Source organism: Brachyhypopomus gauderio, chromosome 14 (genome assembly GCF_052324685.1).
Source record: "Brachyhypopomus gauderio isolate BG-103 chromosome 14, BGAUD_0.2, whole genome shotgun sequence".
In the NCBI taxonomy this organism is placed as follows: Eukaryota; Metazoa; Chordata; class Actinopteri; order Gymnotiformes; family Hypopomidae; genus Brachyhypopomus; species Brachyhypopomus gauderio.
Genome location: NC_135224.1, coordinates 15866809 through 15884047, shown reverse-complemented (window position 1 = coordinate 15884047; position 17239 = coordinate 15866809). Strand labels below are relative to the sequence as shown.

General features: G+C 38.6%; 2 protein-coding genes across 12 annotated transcripts in view; one reads left to right on the top strand and one right to left on the bottom strand.

Annotated features, from left to right (window-relative positions):
- LOC143475510 (collectin-12-like) overlaps window positions 1-2798 on the top strand; it is a 31483-nt gene extending 28685 nt beyond the window's left edge. For 8 of the 11 annotated variants that reach the window (XM_076973363.1, XM_076973362.1, XM_076973360.1 and 5 more), the window contains 2 exons: window positions 1889-1998; window positions 2087-2798. In XM_076973363.1, the coding sequence (XP_076829478.1) occupies window positions 1889-1998; window positions 2087-2234 (258 nt within the window). In that variant the 3' untranslated portion in view covers window positions 2235-2798. The remainder of the gene's footprint in view (window positions 1-1888; window positions 1999-2086) is intronic. The other 3 variants (XM_076973366.1, XM_076973365.1, XR_013121035.1) reach the window with 2 other exon arrangements.
- Window positions 2799-3972: 1174 nt separating this feature from the next.
- Window positions 3973-14621, bottom strand: hacd1 (3-hydroxyacyl-CoA dehydratase 1). The gene is made up of 7 exons (XM_076973375.1): window positions 14405-14621; window positions 12919-13036; window positions 12619-12637; window positions 12415-12503; window positions 9390-9511; window positions 5932-6110; window positions 3973-5295 (listed from the first exon to the last, which is right to left on the bottom strand). Exons 1-7 carry the CDS (start codon window positions 14521-14523, stop codon window positions 5213-5215), a joined length of 729 nt encoding a protein of 242 aa, XP_076829490.1. The 5' UTR covers window positions 14524-14621; the 3' UTR covers window positions 3973-5212.
- Between the last annotated feature and the right edge of the window lie 2618 nt (window positions 14622-17239).

The window sequence follows — 17239 nt, the reverse complement described above, 5'->3', positions numbered from 1 at the left end:
CCTATGTTAAGACTTCTTTGGACAGAATTACATGAAGCTTTGGAATTATATAAAATTTTATAGTACCATATGAATTTGACACATTGTCCTGCTAAATTTAAACATACGTTCTGATAAATATTATGGGGTATTATTGTAATTGCAATTACAATAGCCATAATATGGTGTTCTTATTCCCCTGCATCAGAGAATTGGATAAACCTAAGCAATAAAATTTATGAAATGAAAGCAACTGTTTTAGTTCAACTCAGTTCAACCCATGGGTGAGATAAATGAAGGGTGGGGAAAACCGAAACAAGAACTAGGGAACAAAACCAAAATATAATCACAGACAATGAGGAGGAGACCATCACCACAGGAAATGCAGCACAAGTAGAGGGGAACTGTATCAATGAATCCATACAGCCAGATCTCACTGAGATACACTGTGAATGACTACGCTCCTCTATATTTGATTATTATTATTATTATTATTATTATTATTATTATTATTATTATTATTATTATTATTATTAATAATAATAATAATAATAATAATAATAATAATAATAATAATAATACAGATTAGGTCTGGGGTAGATTGTGTAAGAAAACAGATGAGTCAATAGATATTACATAAAATGGGTGATATGCTGAGATGAGTATGTATGAGTTAGACGATGGGCAGCTGAACCATTTGAAGTTTGTTTTGCAAGGAGGGGCTAATGCTGGGGTGAAGTTGAAATAATCAAGGTGGCTGGAAAACATGAATGATAGATTCAGCAGTGCTATATTTGTGACGGGCGGGGGTGAGCAACAAAAAGGAAGTGATCACGCCAAGTCTCAGGGAAAAAGGATGGTTTAATAGAAAGTGTGCAAACCTAAAACCCATGCTATATCTCCAAATTAAGGATATAATGACCAGCGGTCAACTGGTACAAAGACAAGACATATATAGGCAAACAAACGACCCTCAGGTGAGACGGATCACGGGCTCCGCCCACCTGAGGGACGCACATGACGTCACCAGACAACAACAACAACAGCCGCTGTGGACGGAGGCGGCCGGTAGGGGGCCGCCTCACCGTGACAATATTGCACAATATTGCACCCCCTGAGAAGGAACTAAAGTAGAAGATGTATCACCTGAGAGTATTGAACTGTTTTCTGTATGAAATGTAGGAGGTAACTCAATTAAGACCACGATCATTAATATCCCACACAGAGCCTAGAAAGAAGAATGGAAGGAGAAAGCATGTGAAAAGCACTTGGAACCAATAAGAATGAAAGCACTACTAGCAGCAGAAAAGAGGAGGGCATTTGTACATAAATGTGCCATATTTGTCAATTAGGATTTTTTCACCACAGTTGAAATTTGTTCTCCGCTTTTTACCCATCTGTGCAGTTATCACACACACACACACACACACACACACGATTACTAGGGGGCTGTGGTGCACACATGCCCAGAGTGGTGGGCAGCCCTACCCTGGGAGCCATTGGGATTAGGTGCCTTGCTCAAGGGCACCTTAGGCCTGGGAATCGAACCCACAACCCTCCGGTCACAAGACCAGTTCCCTAACCACCAGGCCATGACTGCCCCTTTAAGGGCAGTTTCAGTGTGGTGACCCTACTGGAAGGAAAAGCTTATTATTCTTTAGGTTTGTAAAAATAAGGTGCAGCTGTAATATATGGTGAGTCATATTTGAGGTGATGTCACTGCTTGCCTATAAATGTGTCACTTTCCAAACATAAGTACAGTAATTACCAAAAAAAAAAATCACTGTACTTGTTTTACATAATTGAAGCTCAGTGTGACAGACAGTGTATGGAGGATCTAGACAGCTCTGTATAGTTGGGTGCTTATGTCTACTGTATGTTACTGTGTGGTCATGTCTTCTCCCCTCAGGGCTGGCTGCATATTAATACAGTGGGTAAAGGCTATTTTTGGCTGGGTTTGACAGACAAAGAAGAAGAGAATGTTTGGCGTTGGGTGGATGGCTCTATACCTACTTTCACGTAAGTACAGGAGCAATACTTCTGTTTTATTGTCTCATGTAGGAGACTAGATAAAATAACCACACAAAGTGGGTGTGTTCATGTGTAGGAAATGGAGGCCAGGTCAACCTGATAACTGGAGCCATGGACATGAAGAAGGAGAAGACTGTGCAGGGCTCGTTCATGGTGGCCTGTGGAACGACTTCTACTGTGATGACCACATCGGATCCATTTGCGAGAGAGCAGTGGACAGCTGAGATCTGATATACAGCCACTGCAGGTATAATAGCGTGGTGAGCTGTGGTCAACTGTGGTCACAGCTTAAAGCATGGAGATGCTCTAGAAGCAGATTCGATGAGAGAGGACAGTCATCTTTTCCTGCAGAGGAAGTCAGTGACTACAGCCTTTTGGGTCAAGAATTCGATTTCCACTGTAACCTGAGATTACATCAGTGTTCAACAGGTGCAGTGGTTCAAAACAATCAATTTAAGACCTTGCTGGAAACATGAACATTTATCCACCACTTATTTAAGGTGTGTATTACATATCAGAATCAGTCAAATGGAAGCACTAGTGTTAGGTTTCTCATACAAAAGCTATGTAGAAATAAGATGAAATAGTGGACATGCTAACCATGAACTAACAATGAAGTAAACACACAGATAATCTGGCTTCAGGGATAGAAGCATATGAAGTTGCATTTCAGTACTTCGATAGAGTCATATCCCATATATTTCTCATACTTAAAAAAAAAAAAACTCTAACCTTGCATTTCTATGTACCATTTGTTCTAATCTCTCAGGTAATCTCACACAGACCAATATCATTAGTTGCTGGGCCCTGTGGTTTAGCACAGAATAATTGACATTCTGTGAACATACAATTACATAAAATGTAATAAATCATGTCTATGTCTATCATAAGTGAGTTAATTATTTTAAAGTATTGGTATAACAGTATTTTCCCACCAGTTCATGTAAAAAAGAAAGAATCCCAGTCATATTTCTTTTTTACTAGTTCTTTATTTATTCTTGTCTCTTACCTTGATTCTATTCATATAATACACTCATTAACCTGCAGTGCACTTAACGCGTTCGAACACATTCATTTTCTTAAGTATTCACATTTTTATCATTTCACTATTTTGTGTTCATTGCCCATAACCCTACCCCTTTCCTCCACAGCTGCACAAAATGATTTGACGGTAGCACCTTAGAGAGAAAGACAGAGAAAATGTTCTTTTAAAATAGTTTCTTAAAAATTTACTATTCCATGCCAAATCTGTTGAAAAGATCTTCAGATTTTGGAGCCATTGTAAATAGAATCTGCTAATTGTTTTAGAAATGCAAAGAAAATGCTTACATTGCTAACAGCCAAAATCTACCAATTTAAATCGCAATAATTTCATTGCCATGATCCAGCTACTGACTTTATTTCTATAAGACCAGAAAACCAAGATCTTCAATGCACTGTTTTTCCACCTGTGTTTACACCTATCAAAGGCTGATAGAAATTAGATGTATTCTCCTAATACAAAATATTTTAAGTACATCCGTCATGTTCAAGTAAGGCAGGGTGGTATCCAAGATGTCAGTGTAGTCTTGTTATAACAAACAGCTAATCAGGAGAGTGGGGTATTAGATTAACTGTATGGTATGCTACAACATTAATTAGTTTTCTGCCAATTCAATTCAATTAAAGCAGGTAATACTAAAAAAATTCATCTGTGAATAAAGTGTTGAATTAACATATTTAAAACATATTTTGCATGTGATTTCTAACAAAAGAGACGTGGAATAACAAATAGAGCAAAAAATGTCAATTATGATGAGGAGAAAATAAAACTGCTCAGGTAGAAATGGTAGATTCTCAATGTCTTGCTCAATATGATGTAGTTCATATATAAAACCGGCAGCTTCAGTTATTGCATAATATCATGTAATTTTAATGTTAATGTTTCAGTCTTTATAGTGAGGCTCAGTTTTTGGTTGACACTATTGATATAGTTTTTACTTGACTATATTACTTGAAAACTGCTCCAAAAGGGACCTTTTTAAAATAAAATTCCTGAGATTAAATATCTGAGAAGAAAATGGCTACTTCACGTTTACACCTTTCTTTACATTTAGTGAACATTATCATAAAAAACTGTATATCCAAGGTATTTTGGCAAATGGTGTGGTTCCAAATTCTGTCATGGTGTTTAGACCAAGTACTTTGATATGGAATGGCCCAAAACACAATACAAAGCAAAGCTTTGAAGGCTATCTGATCTAATCAGGATTCAGAACAGGTTTAACTAAGTCCTTGAGCTACCCAGCACAGAGCTGCTCTTTCTTCAGCTATCCCTGAACAAATTTCACCAGTTTTAAACTAGTTTGCGGTGTAAACACTGAAGCAACAAAAATAGTCATATTGCAGTCGAAGTATTAAAAATATTTCAAAAACATTGCAACATTTTTCCTTCCCTTCGTTCTGGCACCACACTTGTGTATTTACATTCCAAACACAAACAAAACAACAGCACTGACACAAAACTACTGTGAAAAAAACATTTATATATTGCTATTTATGATCTAGACGATTTTGAAAACATAACTTGGACCAGATTAGACCATCTTTAACATACAAAGCAGTATGCAGAAAACAAACTTTTTAAATAAAACCTTTTTAATAAATATAAATGCAGGAGAATATTCATGTCCAATTGTTTGTTTATTAAAGAACCAAACCTTGTGTTTGGGTGTTTTCACCCCAGTTAAGTAAACTTTTAAACTTGTGTGTGATATGTTACTGAACAATTAAAGGGAAAAAAGTTCTGGGGCATCCTTGCCACTCATTTTTTATATTTCCTAATGTTTTCCCACTTTTTAGTAAATATCCATCTCTGTAATGGATCTCAAACAATGTTTCTTGTGTAAATATTCTGGATGAATTTGGTAATCATACCATTGGTACTTTCCATCCAAATAAAAACCATCTAGTCAAGTCTGGTAGAGCTCGTCTCCAGAGCTGAAGAAAGAGTGTCATACTAGAGTGGTTCCGTAGTATTTCAATTTTTTTGGATTTTTGTTGTTTTTTCTTATATGACTTTGGCTTATGGCTTTGGTTTGTTGATAGCCTGCAAACACAGAGGTGTAGCCCATTTGATTTATCAAGCTTTCTTCACCAAGGATGGCTGTCGATTTTCAGAGCTCTGGCTGTCAGCTGTCTGGCGGTTAGCTGTAGACTCTATCTATTCATCCTTCTCTACTATAACCTCTCCATGCAACACCCTTCTCCTCTGACGTAGCATGTGCAGGAAGAGCTGAGGAAACACTGAGGAGTGGAAAGACAAATGAGAGAGAGAAAACAGATCAAGGTTAGTTGTGTAAACAACATGGCAAAGCATGCAGTAAAGCAGACAGCTATGAGAACAGAGAAAATCTGACATCTAAAGAGTTATGTTTGACAGAGTGTCTCTGTCTGTAATTTAGTTCTCATGAAAGAATATATTGTCTAGGAGAAAATTGTGGCCTGGCACTAAATATGCGATGCAAAACAATTATTTTTTTATCAACACAATAGCTCATTTGAGTTTGGGTTTACAACTGACTGACTAAACCTAAATACATTTTGGTTTCCCAACTGGTTTGAGCTCCCTTAAGAAGACAATGCACTGTGTGTCCTATTTTTTGTGGTCTATGATGCAATAAACACTAAGGATGCAACTTTCCATGCATAGATGATTACCTTAAAAAATGAATCTGAAAAGTATTCCAAGAAATAAATGTAGTTTATTGTAGTTTCTCCTTACCTGGAAATCCTATGTACCACACTGCAACGTTTAACACTATGGGCCACTATATAAGACATTCCATATTGTGATAAACTACTACATGCTACAGATGTTTCACTAATTTCAACTGAGTTATTGGAAAAAGTGAAGAAAAATGGAAAATTAAGGGTTCTTACATGGGATGTAGGAGAGCATCACGATGATGAGGAAGTAGTAATAGTCAAAAGAGACATTGTACTTGTTTGGGAGTCTTAAAGAGTACATTCCTGATTTCCGAACATATGGCAGAGCAGCATATATGGTCATGAGTTCACCAATCACGCCCAGAGGATACATGATAATAAACATGTTATACCTAAAAGATAGAGGAAAATTCCAGAAGTCAGACACTTGTGACACATCACACAACATCTGAAGTACAACCAAAAAGATAACAGATGCTACATTATTAGAAATGTCTAGACTAGTCAAATGGTAAATCTGAATGATACTGAAACTGCTTCTGTAGTCAACTGAATCTGGATTCATGGTCATGTTATGATTCCTATAGTTTTATACTGTTACACATTACATAACATTACACTCCAAGATAAGATGTTTTAAATGACATAACATTGCTTGAGCTTAAGCAAGCATTAACCTAAGTGTCACCATACAGCCCCGGACCCCTTCGGTAGTCTGCATCCATATATGTACTTCCTGTGGGTGTGGTTGTCTTGTGTATGTGTTCCCCCATCTCGTCAGTCTAATATGTTGCATGTGGAGCTCGTTATGTGTTTAGTATATATTGTCTGTGATAGTCTTGTCCTGTGCTTGTCTTTGTGAGTCCACTCTATGTTCAGTGTTGGCTAAGTGCTACTTGCATTGTAAAGCCCAATTGTTAAATAAACCCAACTGTTGTTATATGACTCGTCTCTGCATCCTGCATACCTCCCACATGACACTAAGTATTCAATTATTTTGCCGAAACATTTTAAAGCATTTTATATTTTTTAAAAGGAAAAATAACTGAAAGAACAAAATTACAATTATGTAATACCATAAATGAACAAATATCATAGACTTAACTAAGTAACTTAAGTAACTAATTTGGTTTAATTGCTAGATGATAGTTGAAAATAATGTTTTTTAATCCATTAGTTCAACTAATATACAACTATAAATATACAAAATGTTCATAAAAACGTCTACTTCAACAAAAACTTCAAATGTCTGCTAAAAAAAAAAACTTCAATGCAGTAACACAGGTGTCGGTAGACATATAACAGCTGGCATAATTCCAGCTGTGTCATCATCCATGTGTAGCATTGCCAGTCACATATTAGGCACTGCCTGATGACCTCACTGTAGACAGCTGGCATGCTTTAGCTGACTTAGCACACTGAAACTAGATCAACAATGAAAACACTCATACCAGCCAGCATCTACACACGACAGCTAATCTTCACTCTATAAGGATGTGATTACATTGATATTAATAATACTATCTAGATGAATTATAAGGCCATAGTGTAACTGGTGTCCCAGTCACCTCCAGCACAGACAATATGACTTCTGCACTTACAGCAATTCCATTCCCACACTGAAAATAAGGGACCTCTATATTTAGGGAGCATGTTTAGTGCTTCTAAGGTGTAAGAATTTGGAGTTTGCAGCACAAGTAAAGTTTGGTATTGGGGGGGAAGCGTGGAAGTGTGTGTGCACATGGGGGAGATACTAATAGTGGATGGGCATTCCATGCCCAAAACAGTCTTAAAAACAGGAGCAGCTGAACACAAGTCCTCCACAAGGGATCTAACCATGCTACACACACACACACACATACATACACACACACACACACTCATATATACACTCACATGCGCACACATACACACAAACACAAATTCTCAAACACTTAGGAAGACATGTGAGTTATGTTACTCATCAAAGGCAACTGTATTTAATCACTGTATGTGTTTGTGCACTCTGCAGATACCTGTCATCAGTGCCATGCTTCTCCATGCTTTGTCACATTCTGGCCCTCTAGGTAACATTTACAATTTTACAATTTGAACAATTGAACAATTGATGAATTTTTTGTGTTTCCCCCAGAGTTCTCCAGTGCTTCTGCCTCTTTCTTCAGATTGCTGTTCATTCATTTTTGATACAGCATCAACAAATGATCAACTTAATTTAAGCAGTGGGCAGTTCACCCATTACCCATAAGGAGACTTGGTGAAATGTGTAATAGAACAAGTGGTAATCTGACATTTACATGTACAGAGAAAAAAAGCAGTGATGGCTTAACTTCAGCAGTTTTTAGGGTCCTAATACATAGTAGTCCCTGCAGCCTCAAATGCAGGACTTATGGTCCCTGCATCTCATGTTTCAAACTACTGCAGCATGTACAGAAACAAAACATGTATTCCACACTGTCAAGCAACAGCTGCATTTTGACGGATCGATCATTGTAACACTTGTTACAATATGAGCTGCTTGTTTGAGACCTGTTAAGATGGTTTTAAAAAGACAGCAATTCAAATAAAAAAAAATAGCATTTCTATGTACCCAATCTAACCTGTGCTTGGGGGTTGTAGGCGCTGGACCAAGAACTCTGGCCAAAAATGAATTTTAGTCAAAAATCTCTAAATTTGCAAATGTGAAAAGTCTGAAAAAATATAAGAAAAATATTAACAGTTGTCAACAAAATTACAGTATATCGTGTATGAGATAATGAAAGAAGCATCAACTCTGCATGCTTTTAAAGTAGCCATGTACAACAAATGACTGGCTGATGATGGCTGAATACTGGCCACATCTAAGATACTGCCTGTATATTATGCTTTGGCTATTAATAAGTCTATGTAAAATCTCAGCTTAATATGACAGTCCAGGTGTTTGTAAACAAGGACACTTTTAGTGCAGGTTACTGGGATAATTTTGTCAGGACATTTATGTTACTAAAATGCAGGCAGTAGATGTGCATACCAAACTCAAAAACTATGAGTTTGAGCTGAGTCAGTTATAAAACCCCCATGTACATTTTATAGTGTGTTAATCAGTTGTTTAAAAAAATCTGAGATTCTTTCAAGCTGGTGCAGCTCTTTATAAATCATGTTTAGCTAAATTCACATGGTACCTAAAATAGCCTGGATGTTTATTTCCTTTGAAGCCAAAGAGCTGTCACCAAATCTATTTTCTTTTTTTTTCACAAAATCTCACACATTTTTTAACTTGACTGCAGGCCTTTTTTGATCAGTCATGCCAGCTTACTCTAATCCTTTTACTCATTTTGCTGTAAAATAATTAGTTCTCAAACTCATTATCAGAAACAGTGCATGAATGCACTGTGTAATTTAAATGCATTTTTACATGTACTGAATCAGATGTGCTATATTAACTTGGATTTTAAAGCATATTATGTGCATTATAAGTGCTGTAGCTAATCTTGGCAGACTGGAAAAAGGTATTCTAAAGAGACATGTAAAGGTAAAGAAAATGTGCCAATCACAGCCATGCTGGAGTCACTGAGTTACCCTCCTATACTGAGTTTCCATCCCATGAGGAGTTACCCTCCCATGATGGGTTACCCCCCTGTGCTGAATTACCCTCCTATGCTGAATTCCCATCCTGTGCTGGGTGGCTTTCTAACCTGGCCCATTTGATGAAGTAGGGCAGATGCTTGAGGAGACTGAAGGTGTAGAAAGAGTAACGTGTGATCTCAGTGAATGTCCACACCACCAAGAACAGCATCACACTCTCCTGATTTTGGACCTAAAGGAGCAGAAAGTTAACAGTAATAAGCAAAGCTTCACCTTCATCACAACTATAGTCAATAGTCCTCGTGTTTGTATATTCTATTTCCATGTTTTAGAAATATTTTCACACATTCAGCGTAGTTTCTAGTACCAATGACTGTAAGGTCCCTCTCTCTTCTGTGGATCACATAGTCACATACACTCACTGGTCACTTTATTAGGGACACCTTGCTAGTACCGGGTTGGACCCCCTTTTGCCTTCAGAACTGCCTTAATCCCTCGTGGCATAGATTCAACAAGGTACTGGAAACATTCCTCAGAGAGTCTGGTCCATATTGACATGATAGCATCACGCAGTTGCTGCAGATCTGTCTGCTGCACATCCATGATGTGAATCTCCCGTTCCACCACATCCCAAAGGGGCTCTATTGGATTGTGATCTGGTGACTGTGGAGGACATTCGAGTACATTGAACTCATTGTCGTGTTCAAGAAACCAGTCTGAGATGACTGGCACTTTATGACATGGCACGGTATTCTGCTGGAAGTAGCCATCAGCTGATGGGCACACTGGTCATAAAGGGATGGACATGGTCAGCAACAATACTCAGGTAGGCTGTGGGGTTGACAAGATACTCAATTGGTACTAATGGGCTAAAAATGTGCCAGGAAAATATCACCCACACCATTGCACCACCACCACCAGCCTGAACTGTTGATACAAGGCAGGATGGATCCATGCTTTCATGTTGCCAAATTCTGACCCTATCATCTGAATGTCGCAGGAGACATAGAGACTCATCAGACTAGGCAACATTTTTCCAATCTTTTATTGTCCAATTTTGGTGAGCCTGTGCAAATTGTAGCCTCCGTTTCCTGTTCTCATCTGACAGGAGTGGCACCCGGTGTGGTCTTCTGTTGCTGTAGCCCATCTGCCTTAAGGTTCAATGTGTTGTGCATACCTCGGTTGTAATGACTAGTTATTTGAGTTACTGTTGCCATTCTAGCAGTTCGAACCAGTCTGGCCATTGTCCTCTGACCTCTGGCATCAACAAGGCATTTGCGCCCACAGAACTGCTGCTCACTGGATATTTTCTCTTTTTCTGACCATTCTCTGTAAACTCTAAAGATGGCTGTGCATGAAAATCCCAGTAGATCAGCAGTTTCTGAAATACTCAGACCAGGCCGTCTGGCACCAACAACCATGCCACGTTTAAAGTCACTTAAATCACCTTTCTTCCCCATTCTGATGCTCCGTTTGAACTGCAGCAGATCATCTTGGCCATGTCTACATGCCTAAATGCATTGAGATGCTGCCATGTGATTGCCTGATTCAACATTTGTGGTAATGAGCAGTTGGACTGGTGTACCTAGTAAAGTGGCCGTTGAGTGTAGCAGCTCAGTGGCACACAATCTGTTCTGACCATTATGACATGTTTGCCAGTCTAGTGAGGTCAGTATATATAAAAAAACATACAGACAGGGTTTGAACTTTTCCCCGTGGGGTTCTATGCATGCACTTCCACAATACACAAAGAATCCAATGACAGAGGATATGATGTAACTTATAAACCAAAACTGTTTTTATTGGCTGTTAATACAGCCATGTGTATGCCCCACAAAACTCAGGATTCACTCCTAATGAATAGTCATAGAGTGGTCATACAAAATCCTGCCTGAAGGCTAGTTTCCTATCCAGAATATGCCACTCCACCAGCAACTCCTCAGCAATATTAGCCGTTTGACCTAACCATTTGGGCAATAGTACAAGTGCTTGGTTTAGAATAGTACAATTGCTTAGTTTTATTAGATATGTGAGCAAAACCATAATGCTCAAAGAATGAATTACTACATTAACTGTACTGAAATGTCTTGTAACAGCTCTGTCATATTTATCCCATGTGATGCACACTACTGATTAGGTATAGAGGCTCAAATTTTATTAAACAGTGACCACATTTACATGCACACAAAGCCTCACTAAGGTTTTAGTCAGTGTCAGAAACTGGACCAAACCAGACGTTTACCAGAGCTGGAGAAAAGACTAATGCATTCATATTTCCATCCATCTGCACAGCAGCACAGAGTGGCTTTAAAAAGTGTGAACAGCCCTTTATGAATCAGTGAAACATTTGTACGTTTCTCTATTATTACACTTTGCAAAACAGACTTTCTGAAGCCATCTTCAGGCTGTTTTGGGGATTCATTTATAAATGCCATTCTTTTTTTTTCTCTTAAAGCCACATTATGTCAATTTCTGATATAACTCTTCAGCCACTCCAAAATGCAGACCAATTCTTGTTTTGTAATTAATTTTTTTTATATTAGCTTCAAAACAATTAGTCATAAAGAGTCATCACACCTTACACACATCAGACAAGAGTCAGTGGTGTTTACATGTCTGAATCTACCTCGAATAGTACAACTAAAATTGGCCTGAACCAAATGTTTCAGTCGAGCTAAGATTAGGTCAGCTAGGACCTTGGCAGCAAAATCACAGGAAAATTTGACTAGAAGTCTTAGACTAATCTGAATTACTGATGGGCATCTAAACATAGCTATTGCACATTTTTCTTCATATGTGAGATTTAATACCTGCATAATAACAGCACTTATCTACAAAAATCTTCAATAACTAAATAATAAAAAATCATAATTGTATTTTACAAATTCTACAAAAGTAAACCCTCTAAGCATAAGACCTCGCAAGTGTGTATTACTCAGCTCTTCAGAACCTGATGATCTCATTTCAGTGACTGACAACACAGATAGAAGAATGCAGAATTGGACTGGACGGACTAACCATGGAAAGGTGTTTCTGGAGGAATGTCAGGAAGATCTGACTTATACCAGTACTTTCCTTCCACATACTGTATATAACTTTTCTTGCACTTTGATGTGATTGCATGACTGAACTCACCTGTCTGATACTATGCGTGATAAACCAAACCATGAATATCCGAGAGCACACTTGGACCCCAGTCACAATCACAGATGTCCTCACCAGTCCTGGAACACACATACGCACACAGCTAGAGGTGCAGGAATGTTCTCACCTACTTCCCAGCATCAATATAGCATGCTGAAGTGCTTAGGAATTAGGAATTGATTAGGAATTACATACCAATTGCACAGTGCCCAACCTGAATAATAAGATGGTAACGAGAGAGAGAGAGAGAGAGAGAGAGAGAGAGACAAAGGTTTAAAGGACAGAAACCCAAACAAGTTTGACTGAAACATCACATCTTTATATTTCTATTCGACATTTTTTCTTTCTGGGTGATGAAGGGCAAAGAAATTTTGATGCAGGGTTAGGGCAAATGACAAGCAGGGTCGGAGAAGTGAGAAAAAGAGCAGAAGACTGAAAGAGGTAGAATTGAAAGAGTGAACGAAGGAGCAAGGCAGAAAAAGAAAGATTGCTTACCTCCAGCAGAGCAAATGTTTGGAAAAATTTAAGTGTCCTTGCTATGGTTTTGTACAAGCCCTTATGTGTGCCTTTCTGGAGATAGAACCGTGTCATCGCCACAGCCAACACCAGCCACCTATACCACACACATCAGACATATCACACACATCAGACATATCACTCATCAGACATATCACACACATCAGACATAGCACACACATCAGACATATCACAAATATCATGCATATCACTCATCATATCAGTGTACACGACAAAACAGTACACATCCTATGTAAAATACAGACATGGTTCAAAGTTCAAATGATCCACCTGAAAAGGTCATTGTCCATCAAAAAGTTTTGCAGACCAGCTCAGAGGACTGCTCAGAAATGCAAGGGTTTGATTCTAGCACTTGAATCTAAGGATCAACTCAATGTTCCACTCAAATCCACATTTAATCCAGTCTTTAAGCACTCTCCTTGTCACAAAGATATTTATTCTATAGCTAGGAACACAATAGATTTGTCTTCTTTTTTGTAATACAGAAAGACAGCTGCTGAAACAGGAAGAGCTGTGTTTTCACTCATTGCAAACTCTGGGATACATTATGTGTATGAGAGTATTATGTGTATTCTTACACTTGTACTGGACCACCTTATACAAATTCCCTTGTCTTAGATCCGCATTCAGTTGTCTTTCTGGCAACCGCTAATGAATGCTATACCTCAAAAAGATAAATAATGGTTCAGGTAGCCTTATGACCAGAGAAGGAAGCATCATTCAACACTTTCAAAAATTCTAGTCACTGATTTCAGGTCCAAAAAACATTAATACAGGTATTTTTCTGTAGCCTCCAAAGCAAATTAGCCAGATCAACACGCTTAGTTTGATTTCAAGTGTTTCTATATAAACATTAACAGTGTAAATTCAACACGGCTACATTTTCTGTGTATGGTGTCATGGAGCAGTCTATTTCGTAGATAAGCTTTATACGAAGTATATTCCAAGTCCTATTCACTTTTCCCCCTAATTCTGCCTTGACCTCTTGAGTGTCTTTAGCTCCAGACTCTATAGCCTATTATGCTTCAATAGCATATATACGTCTTTAATGCATGTCGATTTAGGATTCCGTTTTCCCAAAGCTCCGGTGTCAGCGTGCGTCTAAACTTATCGCCAGCAGTGGAGTGTGGGGATGACGCGGACGCCGTACCCTCGACCGTATTTGGAAACGCAGACGCGCGCCGGTGGCCATACGGAAAAACCCTTCCAGCCTGTTCCCTTATAACGGCCGTTATTCACGAAGAAACAACCACAGAATGAAAGATTTCCAGGCAACGCGTGCCCTCGTCATTGCTGTTTACAAATAAGGCTAAAAAACCTTTACACGAGCGCTCTCGGAACAGGAACACGTCCGAACACTGGTAGTGTTTGGGCACTGTGCGGAGACTTCTGAAGCGTGGCGGACTTCGGCAAATGTTTTTGAAACAAATAAACTTGCACGTACCCGGCCGTCATGGCGATGTTGTAGAACGTGAGCCATGCAGTGGCAATAGCGCCTTTCGTCCGCTTCTTGTTGTTAGATTCTTTCTCCTCCACCGCTCCGTCCTCCTCGCCAGACGCCATGGTACCGGGGGCAAACTGCGAAAGTCAGAAAAACGGTGCGCGAGCGCAGCTGTCATCAGGGGCTGGGTAAACAGCGGGGTCATTCTTCCCCGAGACCTCTCTCGCGGGACTGATGCCTGCAACAAGTGCGCCGGATGTCGTCGATAACGTTAATTACATTTGATTATCTAAGAAACACTAAAATACTGTAAAGATATACGTAATACATGTCGTAATGAACTCCGTCGACTGAAAGTCCAGGACCACAATTAAGACTACAGAAAAAAGGCTCCGAAAAGTGTTTGTGGGAATGAAATTATATCCCTCCATTATCTCGACGTTTCTCATCCAACTAATATAATTAGTACTCTTTCAGAAAAAGTTTGACTTCACTTTCATTAATCATTAAATCTTAAACATGAAACAAAAAGTCTATTAATTAGTTGGTACATGTTATCAGTTATTCTTAAATTCTTAGTGTCCAGTGTCAAATATGGTTGGATTTTGAAAACCAACGTTTATTCAGGTTTGTAGAGTTTGCACAGTATAACAGGCAGACACATCATACAATAAAAATCTTACTTTTACAGTTCTCCAGTGAGCATAGTAAGCATAAGAACACACATTAAAATCAAGTTTTGCTAATCATAGAAAGAGCATTAAAATAGCAAAACAACTAAAACACCTGTAGTAAAGTGTAACAATTGCAGGATATTCAGAACAATTTTTTCAAGGAGGAACTACATTTCCCAGCATCCACCGCTCTTAGTGTCACTAGGTCATACTCTTAGCCCGTTGAAAATTTGGGAACCAGAGAAACTTGCACCACAAAAAGATCCGTGGGACATTCATCTCAGTATTTAGCTTTGCCAAAAAGGCATTGGGGTGAGATTCTGCTGTTCTCTAATCTAGGTTCCAAACTCAGACTCTTATGTGGGTCAGGAGAATAAAATAAATAGACAGATAGATAGAGTAGTAAACAGATTTTACTGTCCTGCAGTTGCAAATGCTTGTGGTTTAGCATGTATAAAATATGAATGGTAAACTGTAGGTAAGTTAGTCTGTTTATGCTTTTTGGGTTAAAAAAATACAATTTTTTTGTATAGCAGGAAGCTATTCGCTACGGTTGGTTGGACATTGTGTGGAATGAACAGTATTTGCAGGTCAAAGGATCTGAGAAAGTGCTCCACAGCAAGTTCTAAAATTAGCGCCTTCCTTGTGCCCACTAGAAATCAGAGTAAAGTGAAGACACCACCAAATATAGTGCAGCCCACCTAATCCTGATCCTGTTACACACACACACACACACACGCGCGCGCGCGCGCGCACGGACACATACACACACACCCTCAAACTATACAAACAGACAGAAATATATATACACACTGTAATATATTTATTGTACTTGTGAAATCCTAAACTGATTCTAATAAATCATAGTTGTTAATTACCATAACATCAAATGGCCACAAGATGGAGACATATTATCAGCAAACCAAAACGATTGATGGATCAGGGAGTTGAGGAGTTGATAACACTATAGACTATTTTGATGAATTATAATGCACACTTTTCAGTTTTTTATTTGTTGAAAATGTTTTGAGTCATGTATAATTTTCTTTCCACTTCACAATTGGTCTTTCACATTAAATTCCAATAAAATATATTTGTGGTTGTAATGTGACAAAATATGGAAAGGTTCAAGGGGTATGACTACAAGCCACTGTGTATTTTGGGGGGGTTAATGTGTTGTGTGTGTTCATAAGGGTTGGAGAGTGAAAATGATTAGTGTGTGTGTGTAAATCAGCTGGCTTGTGAAAATCTCTGAACCCTCTTTTCCTTAAAATGATGCTTCTATCCTTTCCCTTATTTTTATAGCAAATCAAATCAAAAAAAATTTTATTTATATAGCTCTTTTTACAACAGTTGTTGTCACAAAGCAGCTTTACAAGTGTCCGAGTCCAAGCACCCAGTGAGCAAGCCAAGGGCGACAGTGGCAAGGAAAACCTTGAGAGGAACCAAGACTCGGGGGGGGGGGGGGGGGGGGGGGAACCATGACAACAACAACAATTTAGAGAGCAAGACAGAAAAAAAGAAAAGGAAAAGATGTGAGGGATAAAGTCCATCTTGGTGTAGAGTTATAAACATGAGTTCTTCATGTAATTCTTTATGGTTGGTAATGATATACATGTGTCCTTTATGTAATTCATGTTTCCTATCCATCATCCTGTATCCTTCATCCACACTGGTTTGTCAGGGCGGTGGGTTGGTCCTCCATCATATCCGGTTGGGCAGGAGGTGGCCGGACCAGGATGGATCTCTGGAAAGGCTAGTCTCTCCTCATCTCAGTGTTCCTTGAGTAGGTGGGCAGCCATGTGGAGAAGATAAAACAGGGAAAATTAGCTCTGTATAAGGACATATACAGGATAGATGAGATAATAAAAATTTCTGGAGTGTGGCAACAACTCTGGCATTTAGTTAAATTATTACAGCCTAGCTAAAAAGGCAGAACCAGAAGGTAACATAGGCTTTGGAGCATTCTGAGACATTGAAGACACCATATAATGGTGTTCCAACACACAGACACTCAATTCTGAAATGATTTCATAATTGTTTTCCTCTGATTGGTCTAAAAAAGTAGCCATTACTGACAGCCACAATTTTTTCTTGAATTCTTTTGGTGTTTCTTAAAGCAAGAAAGTTGCCATTAGAAATGACTTTAGTTTTGTGTCATGTC